Below are 19,679 nucleotides of genomic sequence, written 5' to 3' on the forward strand. Positions count from 1 at the left end.
CTGTGAGCTGGTGTGGGTTGCAGACGCAGCTTCCATCCTATGTTGCTGTGGCTGTGGTGTAGGCTGGCAGCTGTAGCTCCAATTGGACCCCTAGCCTGGAAACTTCCATATGCTGTGGGCACAGTACTAAAAAAAAAAAATTGCTGATTCTTTCTTCTGCCAGTTTGAATATGCTGTTTAGCCCCTGTGGCGAATTTTACATTTCAGTTAATGTAGTTTTCAATTCCAGAATTTCTCTTTTTAAAAAATTAGTTTTAACTTTATTGATATTCTCTATTTGGTGAGACTTCATTCTTATACTTTAATTGTAATAGCTAATTTATGGGCTTTGTCTAGTAAGTCAGATACTTGGAGTGTCTCAAGGACAGTTTCTGTTGCCTATGCTTTTTCTGTGTCTAATCTGTACTTTCCTATTTCTTTGTGTGTCTCAGAACATTTTGTTGAAAATTAGACATTTTATTTTTAATTTCTTTTTTTTTTTTTACAGCTGCACCTGTAGCATATAGAAGTTCTCAGGCTAGGGGTTGAATCAGAGCTGCAGCTGCAGGTCTATGCAACAGCCGCAATAATGCGGGATCCAAGCCACGTCTGTGACCTATGCCATAGCTGCATACTTAACTCACTGAATGAGACCAGGGATTGAACCCACATCCTCATGGAGGCTACATCATGTCCTTAATCCACTGAGCCACAATGGGAACTCCTGGACACTTTATTTTATTTTTTTTCTTTTTTGGCTGCACCCACAGCATGTGGAACTTCCCAGGCCAGGGATCAAATCTGATTTGCAGCTGCAACCTGTGCCACAGCTTTGGCAACATGGGATCCTTAAGCCACTATGCTGGACTGGATATTGAATCTGCACTGCTGCAGAGACAATGCTGGACCCCTAACACGCTGCTGGACATTTTAAATGATATAATGTGCCAGTACTGGAAATCATATTCTTCCAACAGGGTTTGTTATTGATGTTTGTTGTTGTTCTTCTTGTAACTTTGTTTATAGTGATTTTCCTGGACTAATTCTGTAATTTGTATTTTTTATCATGTACAGCAAATCTAATTGGTTATCTAAGTCTGCTACTGATTGGGAAGAGATTTCTTTAACTGTTTCAAATGAATAAGACTCCCTCTCTTTGCCAAGAGACTGTGTGTGTGTGGGGGGGGGGGCACAGTTTCAGTGCTCTGCCAGTTTATAAACATCTCTTTTTTTTTTTTTTTTGCCATTTCTTGGGCCGCTTCCACGGCATATGGAGGTTCCCAGGCTAGGGGTCGAATCGGAGCTGTAGCTGCCAGCCTACACCAGAGCCACAGCAACGCAGGATCCGAGCCGAGTCTGCAATCTACACCACAGCTCACGGCAACGCCGGATCGTTAACCCACTGAGCAAGGGCAGGGATCGAACCCGCAACCTCATGGTTCCTAGTTGGATTCGTTAACCACTGCGCCACGACGGGAACTCCTATAAACCTTTCTTAACCTTAACTTACCATTTGCACAGAGCCCAAGGTCAGCTAGATGGGAGAGATTATATCCTTCTTAGGTTGGTCTTGTACATGAGCACAGCTTTATACATGCACATGACTTTCTAGATTCCCAGTAACATGTTGGAGCTTTTCAAAACTCCACCATGGACATCTCATTCCCGAGGTTTTCAGTTTATTGGCCATCCTCCTGTTTGCCTCAACTGATATGACCATCTCAGGCAGCAAAGATGTTAAATAATTGCCATTGTTTTTGAAAAATGATCTAGGTGTGGGGTTTCTCACTGAGCTAGCTCTGAGTCAGGCATAAAGAGAAACTTTGTCAATGGGACATTTTGAGGCTCTCTAAACTTGTTTTTCCTTTGTTAGTGGTCGTAAGGCTGTTTGTTGGTTTTCAAAGCTACCACAGAGTTGGGGAAAGAGCTCTGGAAATAGGACAAGTTTAAAATGCCCTAAAACTTGCTCTTCTTATCATTCATTTTCTTAATTCAGTGTTCCTTGGAGTGTGCAAGATTTTGTTTAATTTCCAGAGTTCTGAAAAAGCTGATTTGACCAGGTTTGCTAGTGTTCTCTTTGCTTTTATGCAGGAGTGGATTTTTAGAGGTTCTTACTCCTCTATTCTAGAAGTGCTTTGCATGTTAGCTTCTTCAAAGCAAAACTTTTCCTCTCTTTTCATACTTTTCCTAAACCAGTCTGGCCAGGGTAATTTTGCTTCTTGTAATTTTTGGTATTTCATATGTTTAATTACTTAACTGGTTAATTCCGCTGTACAATTTTAATAAGACATCATTCAGAATTCATATAACTCAGAATGTATCAAAGATTTACATAATCAAATATTTACTGAATTTATGACAATTTAGAAAATTTTATTTTTAAATCTTTTACAGCATTGATACTCTATCCACTCAAAGATTTCCTTCTTATGAAGAACTAGGAAGAGCTAAAGTGACCATGCAGAAGTCTGATGATATTCTTCATGATCTTGGCCAAAACAAGAAAGAAACAAATGGCATACTTCAGGTAAGGTGGGAGCAAGATGTTAAAGTTATTGATTAGTAAAGGTAAAAATTACAAAGAAATTAAAAAGTTATCAAGACAGAAAACAAAAGGAAGGATGAAGACAATGCACTGAAAAAGGCATGTCAGCCCAACCTGATGCCCTTACAAAACTTTTTCAAAAGCCCTTACCAAGTGATTTCTACCTGCTGCTATTTGGCTGAGACTGAATCACATGGCCACCTGTAGCTCTCCAGCTTCTACTGGAGAGGAAGGAAGGCTGAGGGAGAACTATGAATGGCCCTCATTTATCCAGTTCACATTGTCCACTCTGCTTACCTAGAGCCAACTTGCCCTCGTTATGTTTTAATATTCTTCACCAGATACAGCTTTTATTGGCCACTGAATTGCTGTGAACTTAATAGCCCTAGTTCACTAAACATTCATATTAGTTCTTCTAAATGGAAAGAAACTTTAATTGCCAAGAATTTTTTTTTGTTTTTTAGTGGCTGTACCTGCTACATATGGAAGTTCCTGGGCTAGGGGTCGAATTGGAGCTTCAGCTGAGGCCTACGCCATAAACCCCATCAACTTTGGATATGTGACCTATGATGCAGCTTGCATCAGTATTGGATCCTTAACCCACTGAGGGAGCCAAGGATTGACCCCACGTCCTCATGGAAATAATCTCTGGTCCTTAACCCCCTGAACCACAGTGGGAACTCTGTCAGGTGTTCTTTTAAATCTCTTCAGTTTGACATATTGATTCTTTAGATTGTATTGGCATAGTGTGTGCCCCAACTATAATAATAGCTCTTTTTTGGATTTAAATAATTAATATGAGTTTTACATGGTAATATTTTTACCCTTTTATATTTTAAGCCAAAAGAATCTCAGATTGTATCAAGACTTGCTGACTTACCACAGAATTCCATAAAGCTTCAAACAACCAGTACAAGATCTGTACTAAAAGATGCTGAGAAGATTTTGAGGGGGGTACAAAATAATAAAAAAGTACTTGAAGAAAACCTGGAAGCTATTATTCGAGCAAAGGATGGAGCTGCCATGTATTCCTTTATCAATGCCCTGTCTACCAACAGGTAGGACAGGGTGTTGACATCCCAGGGTTTTTTATGAAACTGGCAGGTTACAGGCTCTCAATTTTTTTCTTAACACTTTGTTTAATGTATTTTAACATCTAGAAAAATTCTTCATTGCTTTTAACAATGTAGACTCCAAAGCTAGAATTTGTATATACACACATTGCTATTATTTTCATAGATGTCAATTTTCCCTTTAATTTTTTTTCTCGTTTTGGTAAATATTTTCTATGATTAGCATGTCCTTTTCAAACATCCTTCAAACATTTAATGAAACTAATAACATTGGTTTTTCCTTTTCAGATGAAAGGATAATGTGCTACACAGTAGATTTAAAACCAAGCAAGAGATCTGTTATTAGGATATGTAATATTAATTTAATAAAATTATTTTTTCTCTTTTTAGAGAGATACCAGAAAAGATTCGGATCAGAAAGACAGTAGATGACTGGATTAAAACTATTTCTGCAGAAATTCAAGTAGGTATTGGAAAAAACCAATTAAGCCAATTCTCAGTAGTTAATATTGATTCCAGTTTATAAGTATAATATTTATCCTCAAAATTTATAAATCTACTTAATGATTTTTTTTTTTTTTTGGCTGTACCCATAGCATGCAGAAGTTCCTGGACCAGGGATTGAACCTCTGCCATACTGCAACCAGAGCCACAGTAGTAACATGCCAGATCCATAACTTGCTGAGCCTTGAGAGAATTCCTCACTCATGATTCTTAATTTCACTCTGTCATCCTTTACATTTACTTAAAAATAAGTTTCATATTACTTAACAAGTGCGTTGTCTCATAAATTATATTATGGCTCTTTTCTGGCAAATTGTGAACAATAACTAAAATACGAGTAAGTTGAATCAATTTCAGATGGAAAAACCACCACTTTCTCACCTCTACACAGTTCACGGTGTATCTTCAGACATTAGCTTTGCAAAAATCCAGGAGAGTTAATATTAGGGGATCAGTAATTTAAAGGAAACTTTTAAAATTCTGTGTATTAGAAGAAGCAAAGCTAAACAAAGTCACTCATTTTTATGGGGTGCAATGTGTTTTTTTCCTGACTGTAAGATAAGTGTATATGCTTACAGTGGTAGCAAGATGAAGTGTCAGTTCAGTTTCCACAGCAGTAAACACTAAAATATACTTCTAAACACTGTTGTTTTAAGAATATATATCTGTAATGTGGTTATAAAGAATTATGTGAGCTATTATATGAAACACTAGAAGAAAAGTTGAGCTAAGAATAAAAAGACTTGGAGTTCATAATCTGGTTCTACAGACAACTAGCAATGTATGTTACTTTGTAACTGTGGATTCCATGCAAAATATGTTTGTTTAAACCTTCAAGTAGGGGAGTTCCCATCATTGCGCGGCAGGAACAAATCAAACTAGAAACCATGAGGTTGCGGGTTTGATCCCTGGTCCCGCTCAGTGGGCTAAGGATCCAGCATTGCCGTGAGCTGTGGTGTAGATCACAGAGGCAGCTCGGATCCTGTGTTGCTGTGGCTGTGGCGTAGGCCAATAGCTGTAGCTCAGTTTAGACCCCTAGCCTGGGCACCTCCATATGCCACGCGTATGGCCCTAAAAAGCGGAAAAAGAAACAAAAAAAAAACAAACAAAAAAACCAACAAAAAACCTTCAGGTAGGGAGTTCCTGTCATGGCTCAGTGGTTAATGAGCCCGACTAGTATCCATGAGGACTCGGTTTTGATCCCTGGCCTCACTTGGTGGCTATACCATTGCTGTGGCTGTGGTATAGGCTGGCAGCTGTGGCTCTTATTCAACTCCTAGCCTGGGAACCTCCATATGCCGTAACCCTAAAAAGACAAAAGATAAAAAATAAATTAAATAAATAAATAACCCTTCAGGTACCTTTAATTTATACATATTTATCTCAGAGATTTATTACAAGATTGTTTACTTTTTGGAAACTATTTTTTTGAACAGTTACTATCTTCATATAGTTAAACATCAAAAAGTATAAAAAGGTTTATAATGAAAAAATTGCCCTTCTACCTCTGAACCCCATCTACTATTTCTCATTCTCTCTTCTCCATGAAACGTCATTGTTTTATTTATTTATTTATTTATTTTGTCTTTTTAGGGCCACACCCATGACACATGGAGGTTCCCAGGCTAGGGGTCGAGTCGGAGCTGCAGTTGCTGGCCTGCACCACAGCCACAGCATGTGGGATCCGAGCCACATCTGTGACCTACACCACAGCTCATGGCAACGCTGGGTCCTTAACTCACTGAACAAGGCCAGGGATCAAACTCACGTCCTCATGGATACTAGTTGGCTTCCTTAGCCACTGTGCTGGTTTGATGAGAACTCCAAAACGCCATTGTTTTAATTTTTTTCTTTATTTTACAAAGAATTTTTATTCATATGTAAACTAATATAATTTAGAAAGCATTTAAAACTGCTAAATTTTATGTCTGTAACAGCAGAAAATAATTCCTAGATCTTTTGATATGCAAGCATTGCTGCTTGGATAGATTTTAAGTAATTCTGATTTTGGTTGTGTTAAGGATGAACTGGCAAGAAAAGATTATCAACAAAAGAAATTTGATCAAAAGAATCAAAGGACCAAGAGAACTCAGAATATGAGCAAAGATATTAAAACAAACACACAAGGTAAAACTGTAAATAATTCTTTATTTCCGAGAAGACATTCTCAAAGGCCAAAAGAGGAGTGTTTTAGAAATCCACCTACAAGGAGCATGGCTGCTTCAAGCTTACCGAAAGAGAGAAAAGAAGTAAGATCTGAATTAGATTTTGTGACGTAAATGTTGTAATTGGTTGTTTTTTAAAGATATAAATAATGAAATGACTATGCAAATGTTTTAAAAATATGAATGACGATACAGATGTAAACCGTCTTTAAACTGTTGATATTCAGGGGTTTGGATATCCATTGTTGGAAATCACTGTACAAAATACACAGTTCCTTCTGAGATTTCACACTTATAGTATTTCAGTCAGGTATATGGAGTCATTTAGTCCAAAAATTAGGTTCTCTAGTTCATGGTATTCAAAATTGTATTTCATTTTTTTTTTCTTGATCTGTGGTATACGGAAATTCCCAGGCCAGGGATTGAGTCTGAGCCACAGCTGTGACTGACACCACAGCTGCATCAAGGCCAGATCCTTAACGCACTGCGCCACAGCAGGAACTCCTGTATTTCATCTGTGTGTGTGTATGTGGCTTGTTTGTTTTCCATTTTAACAAATACGTGTTTACTGCCTAGTGATTTCGAGGGAGGCCTGGTACTCTACGTTACAGAGAGAATTTTTTGGCTTCTCAAAGCTGTAACTTAATGCCTAGCGTAGATTGTTGAATAGATTAATAAAGCGTCTAATTCAGTGCTTAGCACTTAGTGGATGCTCAATAAATTCTGCCTTTCTGTGGCATTTAGATTATGATTGAAGCTGAGATCAGGAATGTAGAAAATTATTTAAGCACTTAGTTTATGTTATTTCATTGTACTTGAAAGTACTAAACACGTAAAACGTGTTTAAACCTTTTTGGTGCTGAAAATATGCTGAGTTGTAAGAACCTTCATGTTTCTTGGGTGGATGATTTTTTTGTATTTAATTTTGAAAACTAAAAAATATTCTTTTGAAAACTGTAAAACTTTAAAACCATAGTTTTTTGTATTTAATTTTGAAAACTATAAAACTTTAAAACTATAGTTTGAGAACTATCGGCAGAAGTTAAGAGCCATTTAAAATAGAGAACTTTCTCAACCTTAGCATTCTTTTTTTTTTTTTGGCCACGCCCACAGCATGTGGATATTCCTGGGCCAAGGATCGAACCTGCATCACAGCAGCAACCTAAACTGCTGCAGTGACAATGCCAGATCCTTAACCCCTGTGCCACAAGAGAACTCCTATGATCATTCTTAATGTTGTACTTATGCTGGCAAAAGGAGGCTTTAGAAAAATGAGATAAGTGTTTGGTGACTGTTTTGATGCTGAATTGAATAATTTTCTGTACTTAGGGACTTTTGAAAGCAACCACAGAGGTACAAGACAACGATTATACATTACAAATTTATGGAAAACCAGTTTATCAGGGTCACCGCAGCACTCTTAAAAAAGGACCATATCTCAGATTTAATTCTCCATCTCCTAAGTTCAGACCGCAGAGACCAAAAGTAATAGAACGAGTTAAAGGTAAGGAATCTCATTTTTTTTGGTGTGTGGTAAACTGCATTTTTTATGATAGTAGTTTAATATATAAAGTTTAATTTTAGTTTTTTTTTTTTAAGTGCTGCTATTTATTTATTTATTTATTTATTTATTTATTTTTGTCTTTTTTAGGGCCGCACCCATGGCATATGGAGATTCCCAGGCTAGGGGTTGAATCGGAGCTGTAGCCACTGGTTATGTCAGAGCCACAGCAACGCAGGATCTGAGCCGAATCTGTGACCTACACAGCTCATGGCAACACCGGATCCTTAACCTGCGAGGCCAGGGATTGAACCCACAACCTCTTGGTTCCTAGTCGAATTCGTTAACCACTGAGCCATGACAGAAACTCCTAATTTTAGTTTTTTATTTATTATTTATAAATACAGTTCAAGTTATATAATGCTTAAGAATGGAAAAACATTTCCTTCTAGGAGAGTAGGGAAAAGCAGACCAGATTCAAGATAGGAATAAGTGGGGAAAAATATAGTATTAGATGCTATATTCAGATAAAGCATGATAAAATTTATGAGATGATGCATTTTAAGCAGTTTAAATTATAATCTTGAGAAAGTAGACATTTCCTTGCAGACCTTGGTCCATCATGGTTATTTATAAACAGAAAGATAAACCATGTACTGTACGTTATCATAAAAGTGCTTATGGAAATTGGACCTGTGCCAGTTGCTTTAGTTTTCCTTTCCTAAAGTTAGGTGATCTTATGGGGTATTGGATTATCTAGAAATCATACTGATTTTTATTTTAGTAAGCTTATGGATGATATTTACCTAAAGTTTCCTCATTTCTTGGAGCTTGCTGTTAACTTACAATTGAGGTTTAGAAAGCCTTTGCAAAAGATAACTCAAAGTTTTAAAATGCTTTCAAATCCAAAAATCTCTTTATTAAGCAACCTTTTATTAAGCAAACCCTTTTTATTGGTAGAAGTGCTTGAGAACCTGTAGACATAGGCTCTTCCTTGGGCCTTGGAACCTGCTATTTCCTTTGCCCGGAGGGCTTTTCCCTCAGACACTTGCATGGCACACTCATTTTTTTTTTTTTTTTTTTTTTTTTTTGGTCTTTTTAGGGCCACACCCGTGGCATATGGAAGTTCCCAGGCTAGGGGTTGAATCAGAGATAATAGCTGCTGGCCTGCACTACAGCCACAGCAATACCGGATCTGAGCCTTGCCTGCGAACTACACCACAGTTCACAGCAATGTCAGATCCTTAACCCACTGATTGAGGTCTGGGATCAAACCTGCATCTTCATGGATACTAGTCAGGTTCTTAACTTGAACTCCTCACTCACTTCTTTTGATCTCTGCCCTCAGAGTTAGCTTCTCAGAAAGGTCTACCTTGACCACAACAATACCAGATCTGAGCCTTGTCTGCGAACTATACCACAGTTCACTGCAATGTCAGATCCTTAACCCACTGATTGAGGCCTGGGATCAAACCTGCATCTTCATGGATACTAGTCAGGTTCTTAATAGGAACTCCTCACTCACTTCTTTTGATCTCTGCCCTCAGAGTTAGCTTCTCAGAAAGGTCTACTTGACCATCCTGTCCAAAATATTACCACCTCGTCCTCCTTAACCCCTTGTTCTGCCTTATTGTTCTTCATAGCACTTTTCACTATTTGATGTTATGTTTTTATTTGTTTGATTTTTTTCCCCTTACTAGACTGTAAGCTGTGTGAGTATAGTTGGTTTATTGTATTATATTTCCCGCATCTGGAATGATGCCTAATGCATTTTTTTTCTTTGCTTTTTAGGGCCGCATCCACAGCTTATGGAAGTTCCCAGACTAGGGATCAAATCGGAGCTACAGCTGCTGGCCTACGATCCGAGACGTTTCTGCTACCTACACCATAGCTCATGGCAATGCTGGATCCTTAACCCACAGGGATTGAACCCGAAACCTCATGGTTCTTAGTTGGATTCATTTCTGCTGCACCACAATTCAAACACCTGCCTAAAACATTTTAAATGCTGATAAAGTGTATTTTAAATAGACATTTAAGAAAAATTCTTTCAGCTGAGTGAATGAATATTTGAGAACAGGATGAAAAAACATAAATGTGGTGCTAAAATTTTTCTTCCTGTCTAGATTTATAAAATTATATGTAAACTATATTTAAAAGTCTAGATTTATAAAATTACATATTAAAAGTGAGAATGTAGTAATATCAGTAATTTATTTAGAAGAGATTTTAGTTTCTTTTCCTTTACACTTTTACTTTTATTCACTTTTCTTAGATTCCATAGAAATTTATGTACTTCTCTAAGGAGATAGATAATCAGAAAAATTCTCAACTTTTTTTTCCTGCACTCACAGCAGGTGGAAGTTCCTGGGCTAGGGATTGAGCCCTCACTATAGCAGTGACCCCAGCTGCTACAGTGACAATGCCAGATCCTTAATCCACTCCACCACAAGGGAACTCCCAAAATATCCAGTTTTTAAAAAATTCAGGATTTAATGTCTATATTTACTTCACAAGAATTAAAAAAAATGCATGATGATAGTAACTTCTGTAAGACTTTTGGTAAGTATAGAATTTGATTGCTGTACATAATTTCAAAAGATAAAGGTTATTGGTTTTTCATAATAATGAGAAGATGAAAAAAAATTTAATTCCAAAAATGATCATTAACTTTTTTATAACTACAGGGAAAAAATGTAATGAGTTAAAGAATACATTCTGAGTATCTTTTTTTTTGTCTTTGTAGGGCTGCACCCACGGCATATGGAGGTTTCCAGGCTAGGAGTCAAATCAGAGGGGTAGCTGCTGGCCTATGTCACATCCACAGCAACGCCAGATCCGAGCCTCATAGTCAACCTACATCACAGCTCATGGCAATGCCAGATTCTTAACCCACTGAGCAAGGCCAGGGATTGAACCCAAGTCCTCGTGGATAGTAGTCTGGTTCGTTAACTGCTGAGCCATGGCAGGAACTCTTCTGAGTATCTTTTAAATCTTCAACATTTTTTTCTAAGTCATTTTATTTTTTTCTATCGTAGTAGTCGCGCAAGTTGTTACATCTTTTCAGAGGTTAAGAAACAATGGCCTGGGAGTTCCCTTCGTGGCTGGGTGGTTAACGAACCTAACTAGATCCATGAGGATGAGGGTTCCATCCCCAGCCTCGCTCAGCGGGTTAAGGATCCCGCTTTGCTGTGAGCTGTGGTGTAGGTTGCAGACGCAGCTTGGATCCCGAGTTGCTGTGGCTGTTGTGTAGGTCGGCAGCTGCAGCTCCAATTTGACCCCTAGCCTGGGAACTTCCATATGCCTCAGGGGCAGCCGCCCCCCGCCCCCAAAATAGCAGAAACCATGGACTGCAGGTCAGCTGCCTATTTTTGTAAAGGAAGCTATATTGTAAGATAGCTATGCTCATAAATTTATGTATTGTCTATGAGTGCTTTCATGCTACAGCAGCAGAGTTGAGATGTTGCCAGTGAGACCACATGGCCCATGAGGCTAAAATATTTACTATCTGGCCACTTAAAAAAAAGTTTGCCACCTCCTGGTTTACATGTTCTATTTTGGGGCCTTGTAACCTTATGTAGAATGAGATCATTCTGTAAAGAAGAGTTTCTATATTTCTAGATGACTGGATAGTAAATGTTCAAACAATATTTAAAAATATCTTCCATTGATGCTTATTATAGGCACTAAAGTAAAGTCAATAAGAACACAAACTGACTTTTATGCAACAAAACCTACAAAGGTGGATTCTAAACTGCAACATTCCATTACTACGCTGTCTCCTGGTGATCAGCAGTATTTGTTCAGCCCAAGCAGGGAAATGCCTACTTTTTCGGGTACATTGGAAGGTCATCTAATTCCTATGGCGATTCTTTTAGGTAAGACCCAACAGAATAATGGGTAAATTTTAAAATTCTGATCAGAACTTACAAAATGGGACTGATAAAATAGTCACCCACCATTTCCTTCCTGTGTTGCTTGTATTTGTGGCTAGGGCCTCAAAATGTGTCTTACTCTGTGTAGTAGCAGTCTCTGAAATGATGGGTTCCTGTTCCTGCTATAGTTTCACTTACAGGAAACATTCTCTTGGTATTTTACAATGTATTACCATAAATGAAATGAAATTAAAATAATGTTTAGATGTCATAGACATTGATAATAATGAAAGAATTCAAGGATTTTGATTGGTTTAATATCATTGTGTCTTAGGAAAAGTACTTTAGAGTACTTTTTATGTACTTTTGAACTAGGCTGTGATAAATGAAAATTGCAGAGTTGTGTGTTCTAAGTCAATAATTTGGTTATTTACTTTGGTTATATACTTATTTAAAGTCTCTCAGATCCATCATTGTAAAAATGGAACAAATTATTTTTGCTCTCACACTAGCTCTTCAAATCTAGTTGGCTGTTTTTTCTTTTAGTGTCTTTGCTATTCTTCCTTAATTTTGATGAATTATTTATGAACAATTTTCAACATAAAAGAATTTGTAATTTTTGATATTTTGGGTTAATGGCATGACTACTTGGAAGCTAATGTCTATTCAAACATACCTTCTACTAAAATAGTAGCTAATACTTACAAAGTCCTTACTGTATTCCAGGTACAGATATAAGTGCTTTATATATGTTAACTTATTCAATCCACCCTATAAAACACATGGTAATGTACCAGTTTTATATTTTTATTTATTTATTTATTTTTTATTTATTTGCTTTTTCTAGGGCCACTCCCACAGCACATGGAGGTTCCCAGGCTAGGGGTCTAATCCAAGCTGTAGCTGCTGGCCTACGCCAGGGCCACAGCAACGCAGGATCCGAGCCGTGTCTTTGACCTATACCATGGCTCATGGCAACACCGGATACTTAACCCACTGAGCGAGGCCAGGGATTGAACCCGCAACTTCATGGTTCCCAGTTGGATTCGCTAACCACTGAGCCACAATGGGAACTCCAGTTTTATAGATGAAGAAACTGATGCATAGAGGAGTTCAGTAATTTGTCAAAGCCCACATAGCTAGAATGGAGCCAAGATTCAAACCCAGGCACTATGGTGTTCGAGTCTGTGCTTTTAATGAGTGCAAAAATACTGTCCCTCTTTTTTTTCTTTGCTTTTTTAGGGCTGCACCGTTGGCATATGGAGGGTCCCAGGCTTGGGGTCGAATTGGAGCTACAGCTGCTGGCCTATGCCACAGTCACAGCAGCGTTAGATCTGAGCCGCATCTGCAACCTACACCATAGCTCATGGCAATGACGGATCCCTAACCCATTGAGTAAGGCCAGGGATCAAACTCCCGACCTCATGGTTCTAGTCAGATTCATTTCTGCTGCGCTCTGATGGGAACTCCAGTACTGTCTCTCTTTACTTTGAAATACAGGAAATAAGTGGACTTTTGAAGTGAAAGGTAACAAAATTTCAACAGCTATGATAATTACCAAATAGTTGGCCTACATGCCATTTATTGGTAGTTAAACACTAATATTTTGTAGTTGGCTTTATTTCTGTCCGTTGCTGCTCTATGAAGATTTGAGTACTTCATAGAATATATATTATAATGCAGTACACTTTAGTCTTGGCTTTAGTCTACACTAACAAACTATTATGACCTTTGGCAAATTAGGTTGTTTCTGAACTTCTGTTTCCTCAATTGTAGAATGTGAATAATAATACTTCATAGGCTTTTTTAAAATTTATTTTTATTTTTTGTTTTTTAAGGGCCTGTGACATATGAAAGTTCGACCCCAGGCTAGGGGTCGAATTACAGCTACAGCTACTGGCCTACACCACAGCCACGCGGGATCTGAGCAGTGTCTATGACCTACACCGAAGCTCACAGCAACGCCCAATCCTTAACCCACTTTGTGAGGCCAGGGATCAAACCTGTGTTCTCATGGGTGTTAGTTGGATTTGTTACCACTGAGCCACAGTGGGACCCCCTTCATAGGCTTATTTAAAGAAGCGTTTAGTACGTATGAGTGCTTCATAAATGTTAGTTGCTGATAAAAGGATGACATGATGAGTATGATGACGGTGGTTAGGTGATTACAGAGGGAAAGGTGATTACAGATGGTGCTTTCCTTTCATATGAGAATTTAGCCTTAAAAATCCAGGTTGTTGAGTATTAAATTTTTTTCTTTATTTCTGATGCCTGACTCCTTTTCTCCCTGCAATTTTTTTTAGGACAAACCCAAAGTAATAGTGATTCCATGCCACCTGCTGGAGTAATTATAAACAAGCCACACCCTATAACAGTGACTACTTCTATTCCACCATCACTTCGAAAAACAGAAACCAGAGTAAAGAAACCTAACATAGCAGTTGTAGAAATGAAGTCAGAAAAAAAGGATCCTCCTCAGCTTACTGTACAGGTATGCCAGTGTGCAGAAACAGAAAAATTAAAGGAAAAAAATCTCTCACTTAACTTTAAGCACTTAAAATCTATTATGGTCCTTCATGAAAAGTTTGCTTTCATGATGGGTCTTTTGTTCTTTAAAACTGTCATGTTAATGTGGTATCACTACCCTTGTTCTGCATGGTTTGATCTACCTTTCCAAAGGCAGTGACTGATAGCCAGGTGACTCAGTGGCGTTCCAAGAGGAGCAATTGAACAGTATGTTATAATTAACTTAAAAAAATGCAGTGTGTTTGCTGTAATTAATACTTTAACCTTTACACAAACATATATAAAAGAACTTGAATGAAAAGAGAACTTATATGTAAGCTTAAATATTCAGGTTGTCAGTTCTTCCTTGGTGTATAATTTAAATGAAATTATATTAAAAAATAAAAGCATTGATTTTTATTTTAACTTAAACTTTATGATCATTTTGATATTTGAAAGAAAAAAAGAAGTTCCCATTGAGGCACAGTGGAAATGAATCCGACTAATATCCATGAGGATGTGGGTTTAATCCCTGGCCTTGCTCAGTGGGTTAAGGATACGGCCATTGCCATGAGTTGTGGTGTAGGTCACAAATGTGCCTCAGATTCTTCATTGCTGTGTCCATGGTGTGGGCTGGTAGCTGCAGCTCTGATTCGACCCCTAACCTGGTGAGGCCCAAAACAAAAAGCAGGGGGAGGGGGAGGGAGTGGGATGGACTAGGAGTTTGGGGTTAGTAGATGCAAACTATTGCATTTGGAGTAAATAATGAGATCCTGCTGTACAGCACAGGGAACTATATCTAGTAGTCACTTGTGATGGAAAATGATGGAGGATAATGTGAGAAAAAGAATGCATATGTATGTGTGACTGGGTCACTTTGCTGTACAGCAGAAATTGACAGAATATAAATCAACTATAATGGAAAAGTTAAAAACCAAAAATAAATAAATAAATTAATTAAAAATTTAAAAAAATAGAGAAAAGGGGTTTAGAAAAGTTAAATTGTTTTGGTAGTGGTCCTATTTCATAAATAGCCTTGGTTATTTAAAGAATGTAATATGTGATGGATACTTCATTAGTCAGTGGGAAATGGGATTCTTATTTTTTTGCCTTTTTAGGGCCACAGTACTGGCATAGTTTCTAAGCTATGGGTCGAATAGGAGCTACAGCTGCTGGCCTACACCACAGCCACAGCAATATCAGATCCGAGCCGCCAACACTGGATCCTCAACCCACTGAGCAGGTTGGATTCCAGTTGGATTTGTTACAGCAGAGCCACAGCAGGAACTCCTGGAAATAGTATTCTTATAAATGAAGTAATCTATCTTATAATTGGTTAGTGTGGAAAATAGATCAGTTTTAGACTCTTAAGTTTTTCTGTGTAGAAAATGAGCTCCACATAGGGGATAGGCTAAAGTACAGCTACAGAGTATAAAAACATAGAAGAATTAGAAAATAATTGCATGTAATCCTTATCAGAATTGAAGCTAAGCCTGGATATGAGAGAAGAAAACTTAAATATGATAGAAAAATAGATTTGAATATATAGAATCTAAAACTTATACACAAAAAATTCCTAAATAAAAAGGAAAACATTACAGTGAGAAAGTATTATTGTTGTTTCTCATATGTAGAAAGATTTAATTTTTAAATATAAAACCCACCGTAAATAAATAAGAAAACATAAGGACAAGTCCAGAAATATTCGAAGAACATGAATAAGACTCTATAGAGGAGGAAATAGAGTTTACAAGTAAGCAAATTGAATACTTGAAATCTTGCTAGTTATCAAGATAATGCAAATTAAAGTAATAGTATACCTCCATTTAGAAACTTATTGCTAAAATGCTTCTACTATGTAATTTGGGTGAAGGTTGGGTAAAACTTATGATTATGCTTTTGATGATGGAAATAGAGCTCTTTTGGACTGCATTTTGGCAGAAATTATCAAGAATCTTAAATATTTATGCTTAAAGAAGTTCATCTAATATTTGGCTATCCAGCATAATGAAATAATTCAAAGTTCAGGGAAAAAGGCTCTACACATATGTGAAATGTTTGGGAGTGATATATATTTGTCTATATTTATCTAATAGTGAATATATTAGAGATATCCTAAATGTTTATCAATGGGAAATGATTAAATAATTAAGGCATGTATATTTCTTGAAATACTGTGCAGTCATTTAAAATATAAATATGAAGTCTATGTGGAAGCATAATGTGATGTTTTTGACCTAGTTACAATTATAATCAGGAATGAAATTATTTCAGATTTTAGCTACACATAGTGGATGGTAAAAAGATAAAAGCAATAGTGAAAGTGAAGTTATCTTAAGATAACAGGATTCTTGGAGTTCCCATTGTGGCTTAGCTGTTAATGAACCCAACTGTCATCCATGAGGACATGAGTTTGACCCCTGGCCTCATTCAGTGGGTTAAGTGCCATGAGCTGTAGTGTAGGTCAGAGATGTGGTTCGGATCTGGCGTTGCTGTTGCTGTGGCGTAAGCTGGTGGTTACAGCTCCAATTGTACCCCTAGTCTGGGAACCTCTATATGCCTAAAAAGACAAATAAAAAAAAAGGTAGTAGGATTCTTTGTGTTTCCCCTTTTTAAAAGTTATTTTAAAAATATTTTATTAATTTTTATTTTGTACTATTTATTTATTTATTTTTATTCTTTTCTTTTTAGGGCCACACCTGTGGCATATGGAAGTTCCTAGTGAGTTGAATCAGAGCTGCAGCTGCTGGCCTATGCCACAGCCACAGCAATGCCAGATCTGAGCTGCATCTGTGACCTACTCCGTGCTCATGGAAACTCTGGGTCCTTAACCCACTGAATGGGGCCAGGGATTGAATTTGCATCCTCATGGATACTAGTCAGGTTCTTAACCCGCTGAGCCACAACAGAAACTCCTGTATTTCCCCTTTAAATTTTCCTCATTTTGTAAAATATGTAGAATATGTAAAATTTAAATTTGTTATCCTTTGACTTCACAATAAGAAGTTAAATATTTTATCAGTATATAGATTCACAAATATTTGAGTCAAAATGATAAGCTGAAAGCTGGATGTTGTTTTCTGCTTAGGTACTACCCAGCGTAGATATTGACAGCATTTCAAATGGTAGTGTGGACATCGGTCTGTCTCCGTCTAGTCTCAAAGAAGCCTCTCCTCCTCTGAAAACCTGGATACAGGTATTGCTCAGAAATGTATCATATAGCTTTGAGCAGTGTCTGACTATAGATTTTAACTAATGTTTTCCATGAAAGTCTTCCATTATAATTATAAGCTATTACAGTAATTTAGGTTTTAAGGAGAAGATTGAAAACAAATCTGAAATTGCTTATGGATTTTAGAAAAAAGTGTTTTAGATCTTTACATATGTAAACATTCTAAAAGTGATAATCCTTAGTGTAACTTTTTGGTAACTTAAGTTCTAAGACTTACATGTGAAGAAAGAATTTCTGTCTCTTTGGAGAAGAATCTTTTAATTTAAATGGGAATTAAATTATAGTTTTCCTAAGTGTGCATTTTATAGTGATGATTGGAGTTCATGATTTGGGATGTTACTCTGTCACCATACTATTTTTTTTTTTTTTTTTTTTTTTTTTTTAGGGCCTCACTCACAGCATATGGAAGTTCCCAGGTAGGGGTCAAATTTGAGCTACAGCTGCCGGCCTACGCCGCAGCAGTGCAGGATCCAATCCACGTCTGCGACCTACACCACAGCTCATGGCAACACCTGATCCTTAACCCATTGAGGGAGGCTAGGGATCAAACTCACAACCTCCTGGTTCCCAGTCAGATTCGTTTCTGCTGTGCCATGATGGGAACTCCTGTCACCATACTATTGACGTGATGCAAAAATATGTTTATTCCTAGTATTTATTTGCTGCCTGTGACTGAATTACAAAATTATGTCTTTACTACACAGCAAAATAATACTGTTAACTTTTCCCCAGGTTTCATCTATTGTAAGCAAATTTGGTTATTGAGGCTACAGTTTTTTTTGTTTTTTTTTGTTTTTTTTTTGTTTTTTTTTTGTCTTTTTGCGTTTTTTAGAGCCACTTCCTGCAGCATATGGAGGTTCCCAGTCTAGGGGTCTAATCAGAGCTGTAGCCGCTGGCCTATGCCAGAGCCACAGCGACGCGGGATCTGAGCCGCGTCTGCGACCTACACCACAGCTCATGGCAATACCAGATCCTTAACCCACTGAGCAAGGCCAGGGACCGAACCCGCAACCTCATGGTTCCTAGTTGGATTCGTTAACTACTGTGCCATGATGGGAACTCTGAGGCTATAGTTTTAAGGAGAGGAAGAGCATCAATTTTTCACATTCAGAAATAGTAAAGTAGAATTGACGCTGAATGGCATTTGTGCCTAATTTTATTTTTTCATCAATACTTTTTTAACTAGAAGTTTATTAAAGCATATTTGATTAAAAATAGTAATTTTTTAGACTCTATCATTCTGCTTTCAAGAATTATCTATTGTGGTTTTTGGTGACTAGATTATATATAGTAAGTCATAGAGGCTAAATTTGTAGAATAATTATTTTGCTTATCACTAAATTGATTCTGTATCTGCCGTTTCTTGAGTTTGTATATGTGTAAACTTATATATATATATATATATAAGTTTATATATGTATAAGTTATATATATATATATATATATATATATATAAACACTTTTCTTTATCTGTACCATAGAGAAATCACAATCATATCAACTTGAACAGTTGTCTTAAGTAACATTTTTGGTAGAATTCTTGATAGAAAAACTGTTACTTAATTTTTTTTGTCTTTTTTAGGGCCCCACCATGGCATATGGAAATTCCCAGCCTAGGGGTCGAATCAGAGCCATAGCTGCTGGCCTACACCACACCCACAGCAACGCCAGATCCGAGCTGTGTCTGTGACCTATACCACAGCTCACAGCAACGCCAGACCCTTAACCCACTGAGTGAGGCCAGGGATTAAATCTCTGTCCTCATAGATCCTACTCAGATTCGTTTCCACTGAGCCATGACGGAAACTCCCTAATACTTAATTTCTTATAGCTATTGAAATAACTTAATGGCTTGGGGACTGGATTGAATTTCATTTACTAGTCAAATCAATTTCGAACAAGATATTAAAATAAAAAATGGGGGTATTTAATAATAAGCTTATGCTATGGGTGGTATTATGATAAATTATATATATGATAAAAAGATACTAACCAAAACAAAAACTTTCTGAAAATGCTTTCCTTAGACTCCAGAATTCATGAAGGCAGATGAAGAGGTAAAGTTCCCAGGAACTAACTTTGATGAAGTAATCGATATCATACAGGTAACAAAGCTTAGCAACCATGAGAATTTATTTTTCTACTAGTATTTTTCATGTGATTTGACCATTTTTTTAAAGACTTTATTTTTTTTGGAGGAGTTTAGGTTCACAGCAAAATAGAGAGGAAGGCGTAGAAACTTCCTGTATGTTTCCTATCCCAACACATACATAGGCTCCCTTATTATCAATCTACTCCAA

The 19,679-nt window shown here is 37.2% G+C and overlaps 1 protein-coding gene across 24 annotated transcripts in view; it reads left to right on the plus strand.

Annotated features, from left to right (window-relative positions):
• Positions 1-19,679, plus strand: part of KIAA0586 — a 167,523-nt gene that overhangs the window by 56,284 nt on the left and 91,560 nt on the right. For all 24 annotated transcript variants that reach the window (XR_014819783.1, XR_014819784.1, XR_014819805.1 and 21 more), the window contains 9 exons: positions 2,374-2,506; positions 3,365-3,582; positions 3,988-4,060; positions 6,123-6,350; positions 7,596-7,770; positions 11,451-11,645; positions 13,946-14,133; positions 17,236-17,343; positions 19,407-19,484. Coding sequence is in view for 16 of the 24 variants with exons in the window: in XM_084982227.1 (XP_084838353.1) it covers positions 2,374-2,506; positions 3,365-3,582; positions 3,988-4,060; positions 6,123-6,350; positions 7,596-7,770; positions 11,451-11,645; positions 13,946-14,133; positions 17,236-17,343; positions 19,407-19,484 (1,396 nt within the window). In the remaining 8 variants the exon portion in view is untranslated. The remainder of the gene's footprint in view (positions 1-2,373; positions 2,507-3,364; positions 3,583-3,987; positions 4,061-6,122; positions 6,351-7,595; positions 7,771-11,450; positions 11,646-13,945; positions 14,134-17,235; positions 17,344-19,406; positions 19,485-19,679) is intronic.

Source organism: Sus scrofa, chromosome 1 (genome assembly GCF_054392235.1).
Source record: "Sus scrofa isolate SSC_HxYL_T2T_F1_AM1 chromosome 1, Sscrofa_HxYL_maternal_Yorkshire_Landrace_v2.0, whole genome shotgun sequence".
Lineage (NCBI taxonomy): Eukaryota > Metazoa > Chordata > Mammalia > Artiodactyla > Suidae > Sus > Sus scrofa.